The sequence below is a fragment of the Stigmatopora argus genome, chromosome 13, assembly GCF_051989625.1.
Source record: "Stigmatopora argus isolate UIUO_Sarg chromosome 13, RoL_Sarg_1.0, whole genome shotgun sequence".
Lineage (NCBI taxonomy): Eukaryota > Metazoa > Chordata > Actinopteri > Syngnathiformes > Syngnathidae > Stigmatopora > Stigmatopora argus.
In genome coordinates, this window is record NC_135399.1 from 18,099,755 (window position 1) to 18,124,590 (window position 24,836).

Here is a 24,836-nt window from a genome sequence, read left to right on the forward strand (position 1 = left end):
AACGTGACTTGGAGATGGCTTTAACTGGCTGAGCTGCAATAGTTGAGTAGAGCGTAAAAGTGGCCTGTGCTCGCAGATCCTCCCAGTGAACCCAGAGATCTTCGGGTTAACAAAATCAACAAGGACTTTGTCATCCTGTCGTGGGAGCGTCCCAGCAGCGACGGCGGAAGCCCCATCACGGGCTACTGCATCGAGAAGAAGGAGCGGAACAGCCTGCTGTGGGTCAGGGCCAACGAATCCCTGGTCAAGTCCACTCAGTACACCTGCACCGCACTCATCGAGGGCCTGGAGTACACCTTCCGGGTGTCTGCCGTCAACGTGGCCGGCCAGGGAAAGCCTTGCAAGCAGACGGAATTCATTACGGCCAGGACGGCCGTCGGTAAGAGAACTTTTCAACTGACTCGAGGGGGGAGGGGGATTCTGTATCCGTCCCGCTCACGGGGAAAACGCCACTCGGTGTAGGGCGGGCTAAGAGGGGATTCTGTATCCGTCCCACTCACGGGGAAAAAACCAAGTAACTTCCTTCCCGCCAGACCCCCCGGGTAAACCCGAGCCCATGGACGTGACCAGAAGTTCGGTTTCTCTGGTGTGGACGCGACCCAAGCACGACGGCGGCAGCAAGCTGATCGGCTACTTCGTGGAGTACTGCAAGCTCCCCGAGGAGAAGTGGACTCGCTGCAACAGCAACTGCATGAGCGTGCAGACGGAGAACTACGTGGCCAGCGGGCTGGAGGAGGGACAGCAGTACGTCTTCAGGGTCATCGCCAAGACGGCCGTCAACGTGAGCCAGCCCTCGGAACTGTCGGACCCCATCGCCGTCATCGCCGAGAACGGTAGGCCGATCCATCCCAGTCACTTCAATGATGATGGGTGCAAAGTAAACACTGAGTAGAACGGCGCGGGGGGCAAGTCCTGTCCTGGAGAGCCCCTGTCATCCAGTCTCGGTATGAAGCTCCTGGACAGCTTGCTGATGTTTTGAGGGAGATATGGAAAACAGACTGGATATTGGAGCCATCCAGGACCGGACTTGGCCACCCATGGAGTAGACTCATAATCTCACTCGAGACCTACTTATTTCTTTAGTCATCGGCATTACGAGGCTGGGCTTCAGCCAAAAATGACAAAAGCTTCCTTCTTCTCGCATCCAGTTCCTCCGCGTGTAGAGCTGGGGGTCAACATGAAAAACCTGATCGTGGTGAAAGCCGGAGAAAATGTCTTCCTGGATGCCGAGGTCTCTGGGAAGCCTCTGCCCAAGGTTAGCTGGAAGCGAGACGGCGTTCCTCTCCATCTGGCAGAGGGAATGAAGATGACCCAGAAGAAGCACGTGCACCTTTTGGAGCTCTACTCGGTCACTAGGAAAGAATCGGGCGACTACACCGTTCTGGCTGAGAACGCCAGTGGCAGCAAGTATGCCACCATTAAAGTCAAAGTGCTGGGTGAGTTGATTTTGTCTTGGTGTCAGACCGTCATCAGCATAATCTCTGAGCCCTTAAGCAGCGAAAAGTAAAGTCTGCTCCCTGCAATGAATCACGTGGATGAACAAGTGCTTTTTGGTGCCCGCAGACAAACCGGGTCCTCCGGCTTCCCTCAAAATCTCCAAAGTCTTTGCGGACCGGGTGAAACTGCGCTGGGAACCCCCGCTGGCGGACGGCGGCTCGGAAATCACCAACTACATCATCGAGAAGCGCGAAACCAGCAGGGCCAACTGGGCACTGGTCACCGCCAACATTCACGGCCACGTCACCGACTGCTCGGTGGAGAAACTCATCGAGGGCCACGAGTACCAGTTCCGAGTCAGCGCCGAGAACCAATACGGCGTGGGAGACGCCGTCATGACTGAGCCGGTCATGGTCAAGAACCCCTACGGTGAGCAGGAACCCGTGAACCGTGCCGCTCCGAGGTGCGGTGCGCCGAGAGAAACAGGGGTTTTGAACACGGTCCCGCCGATGTGATCCCTCAGATGTGCCGGGCCCTTGCGATCCTCCCGTGATCACCAATATCACCAAAAACTCCATGACGGTCAGCTGGAAGGCGCCGGCCAACGACGGCAGGGCCACCATTCTGGGCTACATGGTGGAGAAGCGCGAGGCCACCGAGTTGACCTGGTCCAAGGTCAACCGCCGTCCGGTGATCGACAGAACCATCAAGGCCGCTCAGCTGACGGAGGGCTCGGAGTACGAGTTCAGGGTCATCGCCATGAACAAGGCCGGCCTGGGAAAACCCAGCGACGCGTCCGGCGCCGCTCTGGCGGTCGATCCCGTCTGTGAGTAACTGTTTTTTTACGGGCCGGTCGTAGGAATCAAATGAAAGCAGAAGAACTTGCAAAGTGATTGTTTTTCCCTTGTTTTGCCAGATCCCCCTGGTCCACCGGCTTTCCCCAAGGTGGTGGATTCCACCAGAAGCTCCATCAGCCTGAGCTGGACCAAACCGGCGTACGACGGCGGCTGCGAAATCATCGGCTACCTGGTGGAGTGCAAACTAGTCACGGCGGAGAATTGGAACCGATGTAACGTCCCCAAGAAGCTCCAAGCCACCAAATTCCTGGTGACGGGCCTGATGGAAGGCGCGGAGTACCAGTTCCGAGTCTTTGCCGTCAACAAGATTGGCTACAGCGACCCCAGCGAAGTCCCTGAGAACCATACGGCTAAGGACATTCTCAGTATGTCCTGGCTTTGCTTTCGGGTCGTTGTACCTCGGACTTCCCTTCCTCGCTACGAAGTGGCTAACAAACAATCTGTCCCTCCCGCAGTCCCTCCGGAGGCCGACCTGGACGCCGAGCTCAGGAAAGCCTTGGTTCTCCGCGCCGGTGTCACCATGAGGCTTTACGTCCCCCTTCGAGGGCGCCCGGCGCCCAAAGCGACGTGGAGCAAGGTGGACGGAAACCTGAAGGAGAGAACCGGCGTCCTGATCAAGACGTCGGAGTGGGACACCCTGCTCACGGTCGAGGACATGAACAGATACGATGCCGGAAAATACGTGCTGACGCTAGAAAACAGCAGCGGTTCCAAGAGCTACACCATTGTGGTCAAGGTCCTGGGTAAGACGGGAAGGGCGCGGGTCGCCAGATCGGACGGCTCTAATCGTTTTGCCCTTGATACGCCGCAGATTCTCCTGGGCCGCCTCAGAACCTGACCGTGAAGGAGACCTCCCTCAACCACGCCCTGATTTCCTGGGACGCCCCACTCATCGACGGCGGCAGCCCGGTCAAGAGCTACATCGTGGAAAAGCGCCTGGCCGAGAGGAAGGCCTGGACCTGCGTGTCCACCGAGTGCCACAAGATCTCGTACCGGATCCCCAACCTGGAGGCGGGACAGGCTTACTGCTTTAGAGTTCTGGCCGAGAATGCCTACGGCATCGGAGAGGGCTGCGAGACGGCCGGCAGCGTGCGAGCTTCAGGTGTGGACCGGCCCCCTTTCTCCTTTCCGTTTCCAGAGTAACATACGGTGCAACCCGCAACACCTTTACTGGTGGCGGCTATTAAATGGCGGCCTACCGATACCGGCGCTAGTACCGATCAATTATGCGTCGGATGACTCGGTGTTAAACTGCCCCATGGATCCCTCCTCTCCAGAGCAACCGGGCCCCGTGATGGAGCTGAAAGCCAAGAAGACCACCAAGGATTCCATCACTCTGGCCTGGAAAAAGCCCATCAGCGACGGCGGCAGTCACATCCGGGCCTATATTGTGGACCAGAGCGAAGGCGAGAAGTGGAAGCAGATCGCCAAGGGCAAGAACACCTCGCTGACCCTCGGCGAACTCACGGAAGGCCAGGAATACTCCTTCAGAGTCAAGGCAGTCAACGAATCGGGAGAGGGGCCGCCCACCGAGATCGCCGCGGTTGCCAAGGACCAGTTTGGTACGTAGGCCGGCCCTTTTCTAGCTAAAGCGGTGGAGCAAACTATTGGGCCCGCAGCTGCAATTCCGCCAGGAAATAGAGCATGAATAGAAGACTTTTGCTTTGCAGTCCTGCCCGACTGCAACCTGAGCTGTCTCCACGACGGTTGCTACGTGGTGAAAGAGGGCGCCACCGTCCGCATCAACATCCCCATCAGCGGCGTGCCGTATCCCACGGCCACGTGGAAGAAGGGCGACGTGGCGCTCGGCGACACCGGGCGCATGTGCGTGGAGACGTCCCAGGGGGTCACCACCCTCCTGGTCAGGGACTGCCAGAGAGGCGACGCCGAGACCTACACCGTCAACGTCCGGAACAGCCTGGGCTCCAAGGACTGCAAGTTGCAGCTGAAGGTGGTGGGCAGACCGGGCATCTGCACCGGACCCATCAAGTTTGACGAGATCACGGCCGACGGCGTCACCCTGGAATGGGGGCCGCCCAAGGATGACGGCGGGGCGGAGGTGTCCAACTACATCGTGGAAAAGAGAAGGACCACGGACAACAAGTGGGCCACGGTGGCTTCGGCCATCCAGAAAACCAGCATGCGGGTCATACGTCTCCACGACGGAGTGGAGTACATCTTCAGGGTGTTTGCCGAGAACAAATACGGAATCGGAGAGCACCTCCGCTCGGACCCGGTCGTCGCGCAGCATCCTTTCGGTGAGTGTCCCGGACGGGAAGGGTTAGGAAGCCCCGGTCTCCCGTCTCTTGACAAACACCTCTTCCGTCCCAACCTCAGATGTCCCGGGTGCGCCCGCACCGCCGCAGATCGTCAGCATCCGCCACGAGTCCGCCATCCTGACCTGGGCGGATCCCAGAGACACGGGCGGCTCTCCGATAACAGGTACCCGCCACCGAGGCCCGGGACGCGAAGGCCAAATCCGCGAGGAGAAGCTGAACGCCTGATTGTACCCACCACGCAGGCTACCATGTGGAGTTTAAAGAGAGGAACAGTCTGATGTGGAAGCGAGCCAGCAAGACTCCTCTGCGAGTGAAGGAGTGCAGGGTGACAGGCCTGATCGAGGGCCTGGAATACGAGTTCAGGGTGATGGCCTTGAACGCGGCCGGTCTCGGGAAGGCTAGCAAAGCTACGGAGGCTGTGGTCGCCCTGGATCCCATCGGTGAGTCTCGGACCGATGATTCCTCTTGGCCTTGGGGGGGGGAAGAAAAAAAACCAAACGAAACAAAAACTGAGCACGGCCACGTGTCTGTCTGTCTTTCGTTAGATCCCCCCGGCAAGCCGGACATCATCAACGTCACTAGGACGTCAGTCACCCTGATTTGGACTCCGCCCAAATACGACGGTGGCTACAAACTGACCGGCTACATGGTAGAGAAACTAGAGGCCGGAGGCAAGACCTGGATGAAGGCCAACCACGTCAACGTACAAGGATGCGCTTTCACTGTCACCGACCTGACGGAGGGAGCTCAGTACCAGTTCCAAGTCAGGGCCAAGAACTCCGCCGGGGCGATTAGCGTTCCCTCGGAGAAAACGGATCTGTTGACTTGCAAGGATGAGTACGGTAAGGCGCTTTTTAATGCAACCCACCGTTTGGTTTTGCTCTTCCGGCTCGCATTCAAACACCATGTTCGGCGTGGCTCCGTTTCCCAGAACCACCGAACATCGTCATCGCCCCCGACGCGAAGGACGGCATTGCGGTCCGGGCGGGAGACACCATCGTGGTCTCCGCCACCGAGATCGGCGGCAAACCTCCGCCCGCCGTGGTCTGGTCAAAGGCCGGCCGTGAGCTGAAAAACTCCGACGTGGTGACCATCTCCGGCACGCCGACCTCTTCCTCCGTGGCCATCAAGTACGCCACCAGGAAGAACACCGGCGAGTACACCATCACGGCCAGCAACCCCTTTGGCATCAGAGAAGAGCACGTCAAAGTGAAGGTTCTGGATGTTCCCGGACCGCCGGGCCCCATCGAGGCCAGCAACATTTCTGCCCAAAAGTGCACCCTGACCTGGCTTCCACCGGAGGAAGACGGAGGTTGCGCCATCAAGTCTTACATCCTGGAGAAGCGAGAGACCAGTCGCCTGCAGTGGACCAAGTTGGCGGAAAACGTGATAGACTGTCGATGCGTGGCCCACAAACTCATCAAAGGCAACGAGTACATCTTCAGGGTGTCTGCTATCAACCAGTACGGCACCGGAGACTCCAGCCTGTCTCCTCCGGTCAGAATGGTCGACAGTTACGGTACGTTTCGTCACGGCGTCAAAGTTTCTCTGTGGGAGGCGGCTTTTCTTATTCAACGAAAACCCTCTCCCGAACGCAGGTCCGCCAGGTCCGCCGTCGACGCCAGAAATCGATCACGTCAGCAGGAACGCTGTCACCATTTCGTGGAGGAGACCCGTCCGGGACGGGGGCAGCGACATCGGGGGCTACCTTGTCGAGAGGAAAGAGAAGCGAGGACTCCGGTGGGTCCGGGCTTCCAAGAGAACCGTCCCAGACTTGCGCTTCAAGGTGCAAGGCCTGAGCGAAGGAGTGGAGTACGAGTTCAGAGTGACCGCCGAGAACAGGGCTGGCTTTGGGGAACCCAGTGAGCCTTCGCGTCCTGCCATGACCAGGGACATTGTGTGTAAGTATTTGGAGTGCGCATCATTTCAATTGAATTGAATGCTTTCATTAGACGCGTGCAATGAGATTTACTATGAAGACGCCTCTTTTAGTTTTTGGTAACGGCCCTTTTCCCCATGAAACAGATCCGCCAGGCCCTCCTTCCAACCCCAGAATTGCAGATACCACTAAAACATCCGCCAGCTTCACCTGGGGGCGACCCCATTACGACGGCGGACTGGAAGTGGACGGATACGTTGTCGAGTATAAAAAGGAAGGAGTCGACGACTGGGAGACGGAGACCGAGTACCTGCTGAAGTCTACCTCGTGCGTGATTGGAAAACTGCAGAAGGGAGGCAGGTACCACTTCCGAGTGAAAGCCGTCAACTCGGAGGGCGTCGGCGAACCGGCGGAGGTGGAAGAAGTCACCCAACTGCTGGATCGGGAGTCGGTTCCGGACTTTGAGCTGGATGCCGAACTGCGCAAGTCCCTGGTCGTCAGGGCCCGTACCTCCATCCGCCTGTTCGTTCCCATCCGAGGGCGCCCCGTTCCGGACGTGACCTGGAGCAAAGACGACGTCAATCTGAAAATGCGCGCACACATTGACACCACCGAGTCGTACACCTTGCTGGTCATCCCCGATTGCACCCGCTACGATGCCGGCAAGTACAACCTTTGCCTGGAGAACGTCGCCGGGAAGAAGACGGGCTTTGTGAACGTGAAGGTCCTGGACACGCCGGGTCCCCCGGTCAATCTCAAACCGAGGGAGATCGCCAAGAATAGCATCACCCTCCAATGGGAGATCCCCATCATCGACGGCGGCTCCAAGATTCGCACCTACGTGATCGAGAAGCGAGAGGCCACCAAGAAGGCCTACACTGTCCTGAGCACAGACCGGCAGAAGTGCTCCTTCAAATTCGCCGACCTGGAGGAGGGCGCTTACTACTACTTCCGAATTTCTGCCGAGAACGACCTGGGCGTCGGCGAGCCGGCGGAAACCCCCGAGCCCATCAGGGCATCTCAGGCCCCCTCGCCGCCAGAAAACCTCTACGTCACCGATGTCTCCGCCGACGGCGCCAGTTTGGCTTGGACCAAGCCTCTCCACGACGGCGGCAGTTTGATCACGGGGTACGTGATCGAGGCCCAGAGGAAGGACACCGATCACTGGGTCCACGTCGCCGCCGTCAAGGCTCTGGACTACGCCGTGACCAATCTGATCGAAGGAGAAGAATACACTTTCCGCATCATGGCCGTCAACGCGTCCGGCAGGAGCGACCCGCGTGAGAGCCGGCCGACGATGATCAAAGAGCAAACATCGGCACCGTCATTTGACCTGCGGAGCGTCTACCAGAAGACGGTCATCGCCAAGGTCGGGGACCGCGTCAAGGTGGAGATCCCGGTTTTGGGAAAACCCAGGCCCGTGGTTTCCTGGAAGAAAGGAGACGCGGCCCTCAAAGAGACGCAAAGGATCAACACCGAAACCACGGCCACGTCAACTGTCCTCAACATTGGCGAGATCAAGAGGAGCGACGGGGGGCAGTACTCCATTACCGGCAAGAACATGCTGGGTACGGTGACGGAGACAATCACGGTCTTGGTCCACGATGTTCCGGGCCCGCCCACCGGTCCCATGAAGATGGACGAAGTCTCGTCGGATTACATCCTCACGTCCTGGGAGCCGCCGGAGGACGACGGAGGGGTGCCCGTAAACAACTACATCGTGGAGATTCGGGAGACCACCGGCACGTCCTGGGTGGAACTCGCAGCCACAGTCATCCGCACCACGTTCAAGGCAGCCCGACTGGTCACGGGAACCGGATATCAGTTCCGCGTCAGGGCCCAGAATCGCTACGGCGTCGGAGCGGCTATCGTCTCCGAGCCGGTGGTGGCTACCTATCCGTTCGACGTCCCGGGCCAGCCGGGGACCCCTACGGTGACGTCCTTCAACAAGGACGCCATGACTCTGAGCTGGAACGAACCACGCTCGGACGGCGGCAGCCCCATTCTGGGCTACCACGTGGAACGAAAAGAGAGGAACAGTATCCTGTGGCAGAGGATCAGCAAAGCTCTGGTGATAGGAAACATCTTCAAGTCGACCGGCCTGGTGGACGGAATCCAATACGAGCACCGGGTCCTCGCCGCCAACCTGGCCGGTCTCGGCAAGCCCAGCAAAGCCTCTGAGCCGCTGTACGCTTTGGACCCGGTGGACCCACCGGGCAGACCTTTGGCGCTCAACGTCACCAGGCACGAGGTGACTCTCTCTTGGACCAAACCAGTGGCGGACGGAGGATTCTCCATCACGGGCTACACCGTGGAGCGGAGAGAGCTTCCCAACGGCCGCTGGCTGAAAGCCAACTTCAACAACATCCTGGAGACCATCTACACGGTCAGCGGACTCATCGAGGACGCCGTCTACGAATTCCGCGTGTTGGCGCGCAACTCGGCGGGCGCCGTGAGCGCACCATCTCCCGCCTCGGAAGCCATCACGTGCAGGGACGACGTCGAAGAGCCCAGACTCGACGTCGACGCCGTGTTCGCCAGCAACGTGGCGGTCATGGCCGGAGAAGCGTTCGCGCTGGAGGCCGGCGTGAAGGGTCGGCCCATCCCTTCGCTGGTGTGGTCCAAGGACGGAAAGGAGCTGGAGGACACTGGCAAATTGGAGATCAAGACCTCTCCTTTCCACACGTCTTTGGTCAACAAAGACTCTTTGAGAAGAGACGGCGGCGCCTTCACCCTGACCGCCAGCAACCCCGGCGGCTTTGCCAAGTACACCTTCAACGTCAAGGTGCTGGACCGACCCGGACCGCCGGACTCACTAACGGTCACCGACATCGCGGCGGAGAAATGCGTCCTCAACTGGCTGCACCCGACGCACGACGGCGGCGCCAAGATTGAATACTTTGTCATTCAGAAGCGTGAGACCAGCAGGTTGGCCTGGACCAACGTGGCCACGGACCTGCAAGCCAACAGGTTCAAGGTCACCAAACTTCTCAAGGGCAACGAGTACATCTTCAGAGTGATGGCCGTGAACAAGTACGGGATAGGCGAGCCCATCGAGTCCCACCCCGTCATCTGTACCAATCCCTACGTTGCCAGCGACCCGCCCGGGCAGCCCGAGGTCACGACTATCACCAAGGACTCAATGGTGGTCTGCTGGGAGCGGCCGGAACACGACGGCGGCAGCGGAATCCACACGTACGTGGTTGAGAGAAGAGACAAGACCGGGCTGCGCTGGGTCAAGTGCAACAAGAGGACCGTGAGCGACCTCCGCTTCAAGGCCTCGGGCCTCACGCCGGGCCACGAGTACGAATTCCGAGTTTTCGCCGAGAACAACGCCGGGCTGAGCCAGCCCAGTCCCTCCAGCCCCTTCTACAAGGCCGTGGACACAATCTTCCAACCCGGACCTCCGGGCAACCCCAGAGTCCTGGACACCACCAAGTCGTCCATCACCCTCGCGTGGAACAAGCCCGTGTACGACGGCGGTTCCGAAATCACCGGCTACGTTGTGGAGACCTGCCTGCCCGAGGAAGACGAGTGGACCATTCATACTCCCAAGAAGGGATGGACGGCGACCTCCTTCACCATCGCCGGGCTGAAGGAAAACCAAGATTACAAAATCAACATCTGCGCCACCAACTGCGAGGGCGTGGGAGAGCCGGCCGCTGTGCCCGGGACCCCCAAAGCCGAAGACAGGCTCCTGCCCCCCGAAATCGAACTGGGAGCAGATCTCCGTAAGGTGGTGTGCGTAAGAGCCTGCGGCACGCTCCGACTCTTTGTGCCCGTCAAAGGACGACCGGCACCGGACGTCAAATGGTCGCGAGAGCACGGAGAGTCCCTGGACAAAGCTATCATCGAGGTCACGTCGTCCTTCACCACGCTCCAAGTGGAAAACGTGGACAGGTTCGACGGCGGCAAGTACTCGCTCACCGTGGAGAACGCCTCGGGAAGCAAGACGGCCTTTGTCAACGTCAGGGTCTTGGACACCCCCGGAGCGCCTCAGAACCTCTTCATCAGAGAGGTCACCAAAGATTCCGTCTCGCTCACCTGGGATCCGCCTCTGATTGACGGCGGGTCACGGGTCCGCAGTTACGTGGTGGAGAAACGGGAGTCGACCAGAAAAGCTTACTCCACCGTTTGCGCCGCCTGCCACAAATCCAGCTGGAAGATCGGCGAGCTGGAGGAAGGGAAGATGTACTTCTTCAGGGTCCTGGCCGAGAACGAATACGGCGTGGGCCTCCCGGTGGAAACCTTTGACCCCATCAAAGCGTCGGAGAGGCCCCTGCCTCCGGGCAAGGTGTCCCTCCGCCAGGTGACCGGCACCAGCGTCACGCTGTCTTGGGAGAAGCCCGACCACGACGGCGGCAGCAGGATCACGGGCTACGTGGTCGAGATGCAGGCCAGCGAAAGCGAAAAGTGGACCCAGGTCATGACCGTCAAAAGCAACGAGGCCGTCGTCGCCGGCTTGACGCGGGGAGAGGAGTACATGTTCCGCGTCTCGGCCGTCAACGAGAAGGGAGCCAGCGACCCTCGCGCCCTCAGCGTGCCCGTGGTGGCCAAAGATCTGGTGATCTCGCCCACTTTCAAATTGGCTTTCAACACCTTTAGCGCCATGGCGGGAGACGATCTGAAGATCGACATACCCTACGCCGCCTGTCCCAAAGCCACGGCGACCTGGTTCAAGGACGGCGTGGCCCTCAAGGAGACCACCAGAGTCAACGCCCAAAGTACGGACAAAAACCTTCGCCTAGTCATCAAGGAGGCCTGCAGGGACGACGTGGGTGCCTATTCCATCAAACTGGTCAACTCTGCCGGAGAGGCCACGGCGGATATCAACGTGGTGGTCCTGGACAAGCCGGGCCCGCCGACCGGCCCCATCAAGCTGGACGAAGTCACCGCCGACAGCGTGGTCTTGTACTGGAACCCGCCGGAGTACGATGGCGGCTGCGCCATCAACAATTACGTGGTGGAGAAGAGAGATACCTCCACCACCCTCTGGCAGATCGTCTCCGCCACGGTGGCCAGAACCACGGTAAAAGCCGTCCGCCTGAAGACCGGATGCGAGTACCAATTCAGAATCGCCGCGGAGAACCGATACGGGAAGTCCCCGGCGCTGCTCTCGGACAGCATCGTAGCTCAGTATCCGTTCGAAGTGCCCGCTGCGCCCCGTTCGGTCGTCGTCCGCTCGGCCACCAAGGAGACCATGTCGGTGGTGTGGGACCAACCCAGCAACGACGGCGGGAGTAAAATCCTGGGCTACCACCTGGAGCTCAAAGAGAGAAACAGCATTCTATGGGTCCGGCAGAACAAGCAGCTCATCCCGGAGCCCCGATTTAAAGTGGTGGGCCTGGAAGAAGGCATCGAGTACGAGTTCCGAGCCTACGCCGAGAACATTGTCGGCGTGAGCAAGGCCAGCGTCGCCAGCGAACTGCAGGTGGCCCGGGACCCGTGCGACAGGCCGGGAAAGCCCGAGGCCGTCATCGTCACCAGGAATCAGGTGACCCTTCGATGGTCCAAACCAGAGTATGACGCCGGCATCAAAATCACCGGATACGTGGTGGAGAAGAAAGAAGGGAGCGGGCGCTGGATGAAGGCCAGTTTCGCCAACGTCCTGGAGACCTCCTTCGTGGTCACCGGACTGACCGAAGACCAGACATACGAGTTCCGCGTCATCGCCAAGAACGCGGCGGGCGTCAGCAGCCTGCCGTCCGACTCGACCGGAGCCATCACGGCCAAGGACGAGGTGGATCCGCCCCAAATCGACCTGGACGCCAAGTACTCCCAGACCGTGGTGGTCCACGCCGGAGAGTCGTTCGCGCTAGAGGCGGCTTTCTCGGGCAAACCGCTTCCCACGGCGCATTGGCTGAAGAACGGCCAAGTCCTAGGCGAAGCGGCCCGCCTGGAAGTCAAAAACACAGACTTCTTGGCCCGCGTGGTGGTCAAGGAAGCCGTTCGGGTGGACGGTGGCCAGTACACCTTGCTGGTGAAGAATGTGGGCGGAGAGAAATCGGTCAACTTCAACGTGAAAGTTTTGGACAGGCCGGGCCCGCCACAGAGCCCCATCTCCATCTACGGCGTCACCAGCGAGAAGTGTTCCATCTCCTGGAAACCGCCATTGCAGGACGGAGGCGCAGATGTTTCCCATTACATTGTCGAAAGAAGGGAGACGAGCCGACTGGTTTGGACTGTCGTGGAGCCGAAAGCCCAGACTCTCAACCTGAAGATCACCAAGCTTCTTCCGGGCAACGAGTACATCTTTAGAGTCATTCCGGTGAACAAATACGGTGTCGGCGAGCCCCTGGAGTCCGAGGCGGTGGTGGCTCGAAATCCCTTCGTCGCTCCGGACCCGCCCACGGAGGTGGACGTCCCCACCATCACCAAAGACTCCATGGTGGTGACCTGGGAACGACCGAGCAACGACGGCGGCAGCCCCATCCAGGGTTATGTTGTGGAGAAACGTGACAAAGACGGAGTGCGGTGGACCAGGTGCAACAAGCGTAACGTGAGCGAGCTCCGTTTCAGGGTTACTGGCCTGCTAGAAAACCACAGCTACGAATTCCGGGTCTCGGCCGAGAACGCGGCGGGCGTGGGCGCGCCCAGTCCCGCTACGACGTACCACAAAGCTCTGGACCCCATCTTCAAACCAGGCCCGCCAAACAACCCCAAGGTGGTGGACACCTCCAGGTCCACCGTCTCCCTGGCCTGGGGCAAACCCATCTACGACGGGGGCTGCGAGATTCAGGCCTACATGGTGGAGGCGCGCAACAGCGCCTCCGATGAGTGGTTCCTGTGCACTCCGCCTTCCGGAATCGCAGACACCCGCTTCACGGTCACCAAGCTCCTGGAGAAGCACGAGTACCAGTTCAGAGTCTGCGCCATCAACAAGATTGGCGTCGGCGAGCACGCCGACGTGGCGGGAACGATCACCCTGGAGGAGAAGCTGGAAGCGCCGGACCTGGACTTGGATTCCGATATGAGGAAGATGATCAACATCAGGGCCGCCGGAACCCTCAGGCTCTTCGTTCCCGTGAGGGGCCGCCCGGCCCCCGAGCTGAAATGGGGCAAGGCCGAGGGGGAGCTGAAGGATACGGCGCAGATGGACAACACGGACAGCTACGCCTCGCTGGTCGTTGAGAACGTGGACAGATTCGACAGCGGCAAGTACACCCTGACCGCCGAGAACGCCAGCGGAGTCAAGTCGGTCTTCATCAGCGTCAGGGTCCTGGACTCGCCCAGCCCTCCCAGTAACCTCTTGGTGAAGGAGATTAGCAAGAATTCCGTTACGCTCACGTGGGAGCCTCCGCTCCTGGACGGCGGCTCCAAGATCAAGCACTACATCGTGGAGAAGCGAGAGAGCACCAGGAAGGTCTACTCCCCGGTCACCGTCTGCAATAAGATGACCTGGAAGGTGGAGCCTCTTCCGGAGGGCGGAATTTTCTTCTTCCGGGTGCTGGCCGAGAACGAGTACGGAGTGGGTCTGCCCGCCAAAACCGTGGAGCCCATCAAGATCTCCGAGAAGCCGCAGCCCCCGGGTAAAGTCAGCGTCGTCGACGTCACCCGCAGCACGGTGGCCCTGACGTGGGAGAAGCCCGTGCACGACGGCGGCAGCAGGATCAGCCACTACGAAGTGGAACTGGCTCCCGCCAACGGCGAAACTTGGTCCGTCTGCGCCCGCGGGAAGGCCACCGAGGCCGTGGTGGCAAACCTGCTCAAGGGAGAAGAGTATCAGTTCAGAGTGGTCGCCGTCAACGACAAGGGCAGGAGCGATCCCAGGCAACTGGCGCATTCGGTGGTGGCGAAGGACCTCGTGATCGAGCCCGCCGTCAGACCGAAAACCAGCAGCTACAATGTCCAAGTGGGATACGACCTGAAGATTGAAGTGCCCATCGCGGGACATCCCAAACCCACCGTGACTTGGAGCAAAGATGGAGCGGCCCTCAAGCAGACCACCAGAGTCAACGTCACCGATTCGCCCCACCACACCAGGCTTTCTTTGAAGGACGCCACGAGAGAGGACGGGGGCATGTACACCATCACCGTAGCCAACTCTCTCGGCTCCAAGGAAGCCACTGTGGAGGTGATCACCTTGGATAAGCCCGGGCCTCCTACGGGACCCATCAAGTTGGAGGACGTCAGCGCCGAGAGCATTGCGCTGGCGTGGGAACCTCCCACTTATACGGGGGGCTGCCAAATATCCAACTATGTGGTGGAGAAACGAGACACCACCACCACCAACTGGGTGGTGGTATCGGCCACGGTGGCCAGAACGACGCTCAAAGTGGGCAATCTGAAGACCGGCGCCGAATATCAATTCCGAGTCTACGCCGAGAACAGGTACGGCAAGAGCTACGCCATCGACTCCGAGCCGGTGCTGGCCCAGTACCCCTTCCAGGAACCCGGGCCGCCCGGCACGCCCTTTGTTTCCTCGTACGCCAAGGACTACATGGTGGTGGAGTGGCACAAACCTCCGTCCGACGGAGGCAGCGCCATCTTGGGCTACCATCTGGAACGCAAGGAGAAGAACAGCATCCTTTGGACCAAGATCAACAAGAGCCTGGTACAAGAGTGCCGCTACAAATCCACCCCCCTGGAGGAAGGCATCGAGTACGAATACAGAGTCTACGCCGAGAACATTGTCGGCGTGGGAAAGTGCAGCAGAGTCTCCGAGGTCTACGTGGCTCGCGACGCCTGCGATCCCCCCGGCTGTCCGGCAGCGCTGGTGGTGACCCGACACTTGGTGAAACTCCGGTGGACGGCCCCGCAGTACAACGGCGGGAGCGTCGTTACCGGCTACGTGGTGGAGAAACGCGATCTTCCCGAAGGAAAGTGGATGAAGGCCAGCTTCGCCAACCTCACGGACCTGGAGTTCACGGTGAGCGGCTTGACGGAAAACGCCAAATACGACTTCCGAGTCGTGGCGCGGAACGCGGCCGGTGCCGTCAGCAAGCCCTCCGACAGCACCGGATCCATCACGGCAATCGACGAGGTGGACCCGCCCACGTGCGAGACGGACGCCGCGTACAACCAAACCATTGTCGTCAACGCGGGGGAGACGTTCAGTCTGGCGGCCAGAGTCGGGGGGAAGCCCATTCCTTCGGCCCAATGGTTCAAGGGCGACGTGGAAGTGGAGAACTCCGCCAGAGCCGAGATCAAAAATACGGACTTCAACGCTCTCCTGGTCGTGAAGGATGCCATTCGAGTGGACGGCGGGCACTACTCGCTGGTCCTGAGCAACGTGGCGGGCGGCAAGACGGTCCCCTTCAGCGTGAAGGTCCTGGACAGGCCGGGCCCGTCGGAGGGACCGCTCACCGTGGCTAACGTGACCGAGGAGAAGTGCTCCCTGTCTTGGCTTCCACCCAGGGACGATGGCGGCAGCGGCGTCTCTCACTACATCATCCAGAAGAGGGAGACCAGCCGGCTGGCGTGGACCGTGGTCTCCGGGGACTGCGGCGCTACCATGTTCAAGGTCACCAAACTATTGAAGGGCAACGAATACATCTTCCGGGTGATGGCGGTCAACAAATACGGCGAGGGGGAGCCCCTGGAGTCGGCGCCGGTCGTCATGAGGAATCCCTTCGTGGCCCCCGGCGTTCCCCGGGAGCTGGAGATCACCAACGTTACCAGAGACTCCATGACCGTTTGCTGGAGCCGCCCCGAGAGTAACGGCGGCAGCAGCATTGTCGGCTACATTGTGGAAAAGAGAGACCGGGCCGGCGTCAGGTGGACCAAGTGCAACAAGCGCAGGGTGACCGACTTGCGCTTCCGGGTCACGGGACTCACCGAGGACCACGAATACGAGTTCAGGCTCTCTGCCGAGAACGCGGCCGGCGTGGGTCAGCCCAGCCCGGCCACGCCTTACGTCAAGGCCTGCGACCCCACTTTTGAGCCCGGCAGCCCCACCAACCTTCACGTGACCGACACCACCAAGGACTCGGTGAGTCTGGCCTGGCACAGGCCCATATACGACGGCGGCTGCCAGATTCAGGGTTACGCCGTCGAAATGGCCAAGGCCGACGAGGAGGAGTGGACTATCTGCACGCCGCCCTGCGGCGTGAGCGCCACCCACTTCACCGTCACCAAGTTGACCGAGCACCAGGAATACAAAGTGCGGGTGTGCGCCATCAACAAGCTGGGGCTCGGGGAGCCCACCGAACTCCTCGGCCCGGTTACGCCCGTGGACAAGATGGACACTCCGGAGGTGACCCTGGACGCCGAACTGCGAAAGGGAATCGTCGTCCGTGCAGGAGCCACCATGAGGATCTGCGTTCCGTTTAAGGGTCGACCCACACCCGAGGTGAGCTGGGCCAAGGAGGACGGCGAACTGCCCAGCAAAGTCCAAGTGGAGACCGGGGAAGACTACACGCAGCTCTCCGTCGACATCTGTGACAGACACGATGCTGGAAAATACATCCTTCATCTGCAAAACAGCGCCGGCACCAAGTCGGCGTTTGTGTCCGTCAAAGTTCTGGACACTCCGGGAGCGCCCGTCAACCTGGCGGTCAAAGACATCAAGCGGGAGAGCGTCACGCTAAGTTGGGAGCCCCCTCTGATTGACGGCGGCTCAAGAATCAAGAACTACCTCGTTGAAAAGCGCGAGTCCAACAGGAAGGTTTACGCCAACGTGGAAAACAAATGCACCAAGACCAGCTACCGGGTCACCGGCCTCACGGAGGGCGCCATCTACTATTTCCGGGTCCTGGCCGAGAACGAGTTCGGGGTGGGACTGCCGGTGGAGACGACGGAATCCGTCAGGGCTTCCGAGCCACCTCTTCCCGTGGGTAAAGTCACCTTAACCGAAGTGACCAAAAGCACCGTGTCGCTGTCGTGGGAAAAACCGATGCACGACGGAGGCAGCAGGATCCTCGGATACTACGTGGAAATGCAAACCATGGATTCCGACGAGTGGGTGGTGGCCGCCACCACCAAAACCTGCGAAGGCACGGTCGCGGGCCTCAGCGCCGGGCACGAATATCTCTTCCGAGTCTCCGCCTTCAACGACAAAGGCAAGAGCGACCCGAGGCCTCTGGCCTCCCCGGTGGTGGCCAAGGATTTGACCCTGATGCCGGGCTTCCGCTTGAGATTTAACGCCTACAGTCTGCAAAGCGGGGAAGATTTGATGATGGAGATTCCAGTCATTGGCCGTCCGGTCCCCAAAGTGGAGTGGAAAAAGGAAGGAGAGACTCTGAAAGAGACGACCAGGCTCAACGTATCTGGCACGCCCACGTCCACCAAGCTGTGCATCAAGGAAGCCAAGCGGGAGGATTCGGGCAAATACGCGGTCACGGCCACCAGCACCCTCGGAAGCGCCACCGAAGAGATCACGGTCACCGTTCTGGACAAACCGGGACCGCCCACCGGTCCGGTGAAGATCGACGAAGTCAGCTCCAACTACGTGACCCTTTCCTGGGAGCCTCCCACCTACACCGGCGGCTGTCAGATTAACAACTACATCGTGGAGAAGAGGGACACTACCACGACGGCGTGGCAGATGGTGTCCGCGACCATCGCCAGGACAACCATCAAGATTGGCAACCTCAAGACCGGCGTGGAGTATCAGTTCAGGGTGTCCGCTGAGAACAGATACGGAAAGAGCCCGGCCATCATCTCACCGCAAGTCGTCGCCCAGTACCCGTTCGGCGTGCCCGATGCGGCGGCGGCGCCCGTGGTGACCGCCGCCACCAAGGACAGCATGGTCGTGGAGTGGAAGCCCCCCGCCAACAACGGCGGCAGCGCCATTCTCGGCTACCACCTGGAAAGGAAGGAGAAGAACAGCCTCCTGTGGACTCAGCTCAACAGGCTCATCATCCCAGATCCACGTTTCAAGACGGGGGACCTGGAGGAGGGCATCGAGTACCAATTCAGGGTGTACTCGGAAAACATCGCCGGAGCCAGCGCGGTCAGCAAGGTCTCGGAAGGCGCCGTGGCCCGGGACCCCTGCGACCCACCGGGAACCCCCGAGGCCATCCAAATCACACGGAACCAGGTGACGCTGCGCTGGACCGCTCCCCCGTACGACGGCGGGAGCATGATCACGGGCTACGTGGTCGAAAGGAGGAAACACCCCGACACCCGCTGGATGAAGGCCAGCTTCACCAACATTCTGGACACCGAGTACACCATCGCCGGTCTGACCGAGGACTGCGTCTACGAATTCAGAGTGCTGGCGAAGAACGCGGCTGGGGCGTCCAGCCGCCCCTCCGCGAGCACGGGCCAAATCACCGCTAAGGACGAGATCCAGGCGCCCGAAGCCACCCTGGATTCCAAATTCAAGGACCTGACGGTGGTTCGGGCCGGCGAGACCTTCGTCGTCGACGCCGACTACAGCGGCAAGCCTCTGCCCGAGGTCACCTGGTTGAAGGACGGAAAGGAGATCGACAAGACGGTGCCGAGGATGGAGATCAAGACCACGCTCACCCGCTCCGTCTTGACCGTCAAGGAATGCGTCCGAACGGACGGCGGGCATTTTGTCCTTAAGCTCGTCAACGTGGGAGGGGTCAAGATGATCCCGGTTAACGTCAAGGTTCTGGATCGCCCCGGCCCCCCGGACGGCCCGCTGGAAGTCAAGGGGGTCACCTCCGAAAAATGTTACCTGCACTGGAACCATCCCTCGCAGGACGGCGGAGCGGCCATTTCTCACTACGTCATCGAGAAGCGAGAGACCAGCCGTCTGTCGTGGACCATGGTGGAACCCAAGATCCAAGCCATCAGCTACAAGGTCACCAAACTCCTGCCCGGAAACGAGTACATCTTTAGAGTCACCGCCGTCAACAAGTACGGCGTCGGCGAGCCGCTGGAGTCGGAGCCCGTGGTGGCGCGCAATCCCTTCTGCGCTCCCAGCGCTCCGTCGGTGCCCGAGGCCGGCGCCGTCACCAGGGACTCCATCGTGCTCACCTGGGAGAGACCGGAGAGCAACGGGGGCGCCGAGATCGAGGGCTACGTCCTGGAAAAACGCGACAAGGACGGCGTCCGCTGGAGCAAGTGCAACAAGAAGAGGCTGACGGACCTGAGGTTCAGATGCACGGGTCTCGCCGAGGGCCACTCCTACGAGTTCAGAGTCTCTGCCCAAAACGCCGCCGGCGTGGGTGCCCCCAGCGCCCCGACTCAGTACATCAAGGCCCTCGATAGCATTTACCCGCCAGGAGCCCCCAACAACCCCAAGGTGGTGGACCACTCCAGCACCAGCGTCTCCCTGACCTGGAGCCGGCCCATTTATGACGGCGGCGCTCCCGTCAGCGGCTACGTGGTGGAAATGAAGGAGGCGGCGCTGGACGATTGGCAGGTTTGCACCCCGCAGTCGGGCGCGCAGTCCACCGACTACACGGTGAAAAAACTGAAGGAAAACGCCGAGTATCATTTCCGCATCTGCGCCATGAACTGCGCCGGCGTGGGAGAGCACGTGGACCTGCCCGGCTCGGTGGTGGCCGCCGAGAAGCTGGAGGCTCCCGAAATCGAGCTGGACTGCGACCTGAGGAAAATGGTCAACGTCCGGGCCACGGCGACCTTGCGTCTGTTCGTCACCATCCGAGGGAAGCCCGACCCGGAGGTCCGCTGGTCCAAGGCGGACGGCGTGCTGAACGAGCGCGCTCAGATCGAGGTGACCGGCTCCTACACCATGCTGGTGATCGACAACGTCGACCGATTTGACACCGGCAAATACCTTTTGACGCTGGAGAACATGAGCGGTTCCAAAACGGCCTTCATCAACGTCCGAGTTCTGGACTCTCCCAGCGCCCCGGCCAACCTCCAGGTGAAGGACGTGAAGAGGAATTCGGTGGCGCTCTCCTGGGAACCTCCTCTGGTGGACGGCGGGGCCAAGATCTCGCACTACGTGGTGGAGAAGAGGGAGCAGAAGAGGATGGCCTTCACCAGCGTCAGCAGCAGCTGCGTGAGGAACTCCCACATCATCTCCGAGCTGCAGGAAGGAGGCGTCTACTACTTCCGCGTGCTGGCGGTCAACGAATTCGGCGTGGGTCTGCCCGCCTCCACCGAGCGAGTCAAAGTTTCCCAGGCCCCCCTCCCCCCCGGCCGAGTTCAGCTGGTGGACGTGACCCGTCACAGCGCGTCTCTTTCTTGGGAGAGGCCCGACCACGACGGCGGCAGCAAGATCACGGGCTACCTGGTGGAGATGCAGCCCTACGGAGAAGAGACCTGGACCGTGTGCGCCCAGGTGAAAGCGCTGGAGGCCACCGTGGAAGGTCTGGCCGCGGACGAGGAGTACTTTTTCAGGGTGGTGGCCGTCAACGACAAGGGTAGGAGCGACCCCAAGCTCCTCCCAGACCCCGTGACCGCTAAGGACGTCACGCTGAAACCCGCCGCCGACCTGCTCTTCAACACCTACAGCGTCAAAGCGGGAGACGACCTGAAGATTGACGTCCCCTATAAGGGCAGGCCGCAGCCTGAAGTCTCCTGGAAGAAGGACGGGCGGGCGCTGAAGCAAACCACTCGAGTCCACGTTCTGACTTCCGGGACCTCGTCTAAAATTGTCATCAAGGATGCCAGCAGGGAGGACGTGGGAAAGTACGAGATCACGCTGGCCAACACGGTGGGCACCACCGTGGGTGAGATCTCAGTGGTCGTCCTGGACAAGCCGGGCCCGCCCAGTAACATCAAGTTGGACGAGGTGAGCGCCGACTTTGTCTCTCTGTCTTGGGACGCTCCGACCTACGACGGCGGATGTCAAATAAACAATTACGTGGTAGAAAAGAGACACACCACCACCACCGCCTGGCAAATTGTGTCCGCCACGGTCGCCAGGACCTCCATCAAGGTGAGCCGCCTCACTCAGGGAACGGAGTACCAGTTCCGCGTGGCGGCCGAGAACCGATACGGCAAGAGTCACGCCGTGGACTCGGCTCCCGTCGTGGCCCAGTATCCGTTCGAGCCTCCGGGCACCCCCGCCAACGTTGGCGTTTCCCACGCCAGCAAGTCCGCCATGCTGGTGGTTTGGGAGCGGCCCGTCAGGGACGGCGGAAGCCCCGTCATCGGTTATCACATTGAGTTCAAAGACCAAAGCGGCATCCTTTGGACCAAGGCCAACCGAGGTCTCCTGACCGAGACCCAGTTTAAGATCACCGGCGTCGAGGAAGGTTTGCTCTATCAGTTCAGGGTCTACGCCGAGAACATCGCCGGCATCGGTCCGGGCTCCAAAGCCAGCGAGCCGGTGGCGGCCAGGGATCCGTGCGAACCCCCCCGCAACCTGAGGGTCACCAACATCACGAGGACCTCGGTCTCCCTCTTCTGGGACCGGCCGGAACACGACACCGGTGCCAAAATCGTCGGCTACGTGGTCGAGCGGAAAGAGCTGCCGGAGGGCCGCTGGCTGAAATGCAACTTTAACAACCTGCAGGACACCTATTTTGACGTCACGGGCCTAACGGAAGACGTGCGCTATGACTTCCGCGTGATGGCCAAGAATTCTGCCGAGATGTTGAGCGTTCCCTCCGAGAGTACCGGAGCGGTGACGGTCAAGGACGACGTGGAGCCGCCCACAATCATCTTGGAAGAAAAGTTCCGACAGCTGGTTGTCATTAAAGCCGGGGAAACCATTCAAATGGACGCCGAGACCACCGGGCGGCCTCTCCCCGTGGTGTCGTGGTCCAAAGACGGCAAAGAGATTGAGGCCAAGGCCAGGTGTGAAATCGCCACCAACAACTTCACAACTAGTCTGAAGGTCACCGAGGCCATCAGGAGGGACTCCGGCCAGTACGTCCTGACGCTGCACAATGTGGCGGGAACCAGGTCCGTGGCCATCAACTGCAAGGTTCTGGATAGGCCCGGGCCTTCTTCGGGGCCACTGGCAGTGTCTGGCCTGACGGCAGAGAAATGCACCCTGAGCTGGGGCCCTCCCGGCGAAAACGGCGGCGCCGACGTCACGCATTACATTGTGGAAAAACGGGAGACCAGCCGACTGGCTTGGACTCTGGTCCACGGAGACATGAAGGCCACGACCTGCAAAGTCACCAAGATGCTGAAAGGCAACGAGTACATCTTCAGAGTTCGAGGAGTCAACAAATACGGCGAGGGCGAGGCTCTGGAGAGCCAGCCTACGAAGGCCGCAGATCCCTTCACGGTCCCCGCCGCCCCCACCAACGTGGAGGTGACCGCGGTCACCGGCGAGGCCATGACCATCTGCTGGGAGAGGCCGGCTTCCGACGGCGGCAGCAGCATCGCGGGCTACGTGATCGAGAAGCGAGAGAAGAGCGGCCTCCGCTGGATCCGCGTCAACAAGAAACCCGTCTACGACCTCCGGGTCAAAGCGTCGCACCTTCGCGAGGGCTGCGAGTACGAATACAGGGTCTTTGCGGAAAACTCGGCCGGCCTCAGCGCTCCCAGCGCCGCCTGCCCTCTCACCAAGGCCGAAGATCCCCAGTTCTTGCCTTCGGCACCCGCCAAGCCCAAGATCGTCGACTCGACCAAGACCACCGCCACGCTGTCGTGGAAGAAACCGCTCTTTGACGGCGGCGCGCCCGTCACCGGTTACCGGCTGGAGTACAGGAACACCTCGGACGATGAATGGACGGTGGGCGTCCAGAACACCAAGAACACCGAATTCACCGTGGTGGGACTCAAACCTGGTGCGGAGTACGTATTCGTGGTCAAGTCCATCAACAAGATCGGAGTCAGCGAGCCCAGTCCGGAGTCGGACAAACAGGTGGCCAAGGAACGAGAGGAAGAACCGGTCTTCGCCATCAGCAACGAGATGAGGAAAACCCTGACGGTGAAGGACGGCAGCTCCTTCACCATGACCGTGCCCTTCCAGGGCAAACCCGTGCCCAACGTGACTTGGACCAAGCCCGACGTGGACCTCAGGGTCCGCGCCGTCATCGACACCACGGACACCTTCACCTCCATCACCTTGGAGAAAGCCACTCGCAACGATTCCGGAAAGTACACCGTCACTTTGTCCAGCGTGGCCGGGACCGCTTCCCTGGCCCTCAACGTCAGGGTCCTGGACTCTCCCGGACCTCCGCTTTGCGTCGCCGTCAAGGACGTGACCAAGAATTCCGCCACCGTGACCTGGGACACTCCGGAGAATGAAGGAGGAGGACCCGTCAAGAACTATCTCGTAGATATTCGCGAGGCCAGTAAAAAGGGCTGGACTCAGTTGACCGACACGTGTCACCGGCTGACTTACAAGGTCTCGGACCTGCAGGAGGGCGGCGTGTACTTCTTCAGAGTGACCGGGGAGAACGAGTACGGCGTAGGAATTCCTGGCGAGACCAAAGAAGGAACCAAGATCACAGGTAAGTCAACAACTAACTATTGGCCAATCTTTCATTGGGCCATTAAAAGGACATTTTGTCCGAGCGAAAAACAAAGTCGGACCAATTGACGTGGCGGGCCAGATCTGGTCCCGGGCCGCCAGTCTAACATGGGTCTTTTGCTCTTTTTTTCTAGAAAAACCTAGCCCGCCTGCAAAGTTGGGCGTGAGCGACGTGACCAAAGAGAGCGTCACTCTTGCCTGGCTCAAACCCGAACAAAATGGCGGCAGCAGGATCACGGGATATTTGGTGGAAGCCTTGGAGAAAGACCAGGAGAAGTGGGCCAAGTGCGGCACCACCAAATCCTTACAATTCACGGTGTCCGGTTTGAGGGAGGGCACCGAGTACTTTTTCCGAGTCCGAGCCGAGAACCACGCCGGATTCAGCGACGTCAAGGAAATGCTCACCCCGGTCTTGGTCAAAGACCAGCACGGTAAGTCCGAGGAAGACATTTGCCAACCGGGAGGTTTTCTCACCGCTTGTCTTCCGGCGTTTGTGGCAGAATCCCCTGAAGTGGTGATGAAAGACTTCCCCCACAACACGGTGTTGGTCCGAGCCGGCTCCACGCTCAAGTGCGAGATCCCTCTGATTGGCAGACCCCTGCCCAAGGTGTCCCTCTCCAAGGACAACGTGATCTTGAAGTCCACCATGAGGTTCAACTCCGAGGTCACGCCCGACAGCATCAAGATCACGCTGCGCGAGAGCATCGCCCGAGACTCGGGCCGTTACGACATACTGGCCTCCAACTCCGCCGGCACCGCCAAGTCCTTTGTCAACATCGTGGTCCTGGACAGGCCCAGCGTGCCGCTGGGACCCGTGGAGTTGTTTGACGTCACCGAGGACAGCGTCAGCCTGAAGTGGCTGCCGCCCGCTTACGACGGCGGCAGCCCCATCACCAACTACATTGTCCAGAAAAGGGAGACCACCACGGCCAGCTGGATGGACGTGTCCTCCGCCGTGGCTCGCTGCACCATCAAGATCCAGAAGCTCACCACGGGCTTGGAGTACCAGTTCAGGATCCGGGCCGAGAACAGATACGGAATCGGGGAGCACCTGGATTCGCCGGCGGTCTCCGTCAGCCTCCCGTACAGTAAGTGGCCATCGTCCTTGCCGCTCTTTGCTTCGG

The 24,836-nt window shown here is 60.3% G+C and overlaps 1 protein-coding gene across 1 annotated transcript in view; it reads left to right on the forward strand.

Moving 5' to 3' along the window:
* Positions 1 to 24,836, forward strand: part of ttn.2 (titin, tandem duplicate 2) — a 158,917-nt gene that overhangs the window by 107,587 nt on the left and 26,494 nt on the right. Inside the window, exons 198-215 of the mRNA XM_077617694.1 lie at positions 77 to 379; positions 534 to 833; positions 1,149 to 1,436; positions 1,564 to 1,866; positions 1,961 to 2,263; positions 2,354 to 2,659; positions 2,750 to 3,037; positions 3,106 to 3,396; positions 3,572 to 3,856; positions 3,965 to 4,552; positions 4,632 to 4,736; positions 4,816 to 5,013; positions 5,119 to 5,415; positions 5,505 to 6,092; positions 6,172 to 6,474; positions 6,599 to 23,692; positions 23,847 to 24,143; positions 24,213 to 24,800. Coding sequence (XP_077473820.1) covers positions 77 to 379; positions 534 to 833; positions 1,149 to 1,436; positions 1,564 to 1,866; positions 1,961 to 2,263; positions 2,354 to 2,659; positions 2,750 to 3,037; positions 3,106 to 3,396; positions 3,572 to 3,856; positions 3,965 to 4,552; positions 4,632 to 4,736; positions 4,816 to 5,013; positions 5,119 to 5,415; positions 5,505 to 6,092; positions 6,172 to 6,474; positions 6,599 to 23,692; positions 23,847 to 24,143; positions 24,213 to 24,800 — 22,725 coding nt within the window. The remainder of the gene's footprint in view (positions 1 to 76; positions 380 to 533; positions 834 to 1,148; positions 1,437 to 1,563; positions 1,867 to 1,960; positions 2,264 to 2,353; positions 2,660 to 2,749; positions 3,038 to 3,105; positions 3,397 to 3,571; positions 3,857 to 3,964; positions 4,553 to 4,631; positions 4,737 to 4,815; positions 5,014 to 5,118; positions 5,416 to 5,504; positions 6,093 to 6,171; positions 6,475 to 6,598; positions 23,693 to 23,846; positions 24,144 to 24,212; positions 24,801 to 24,836) is intronic.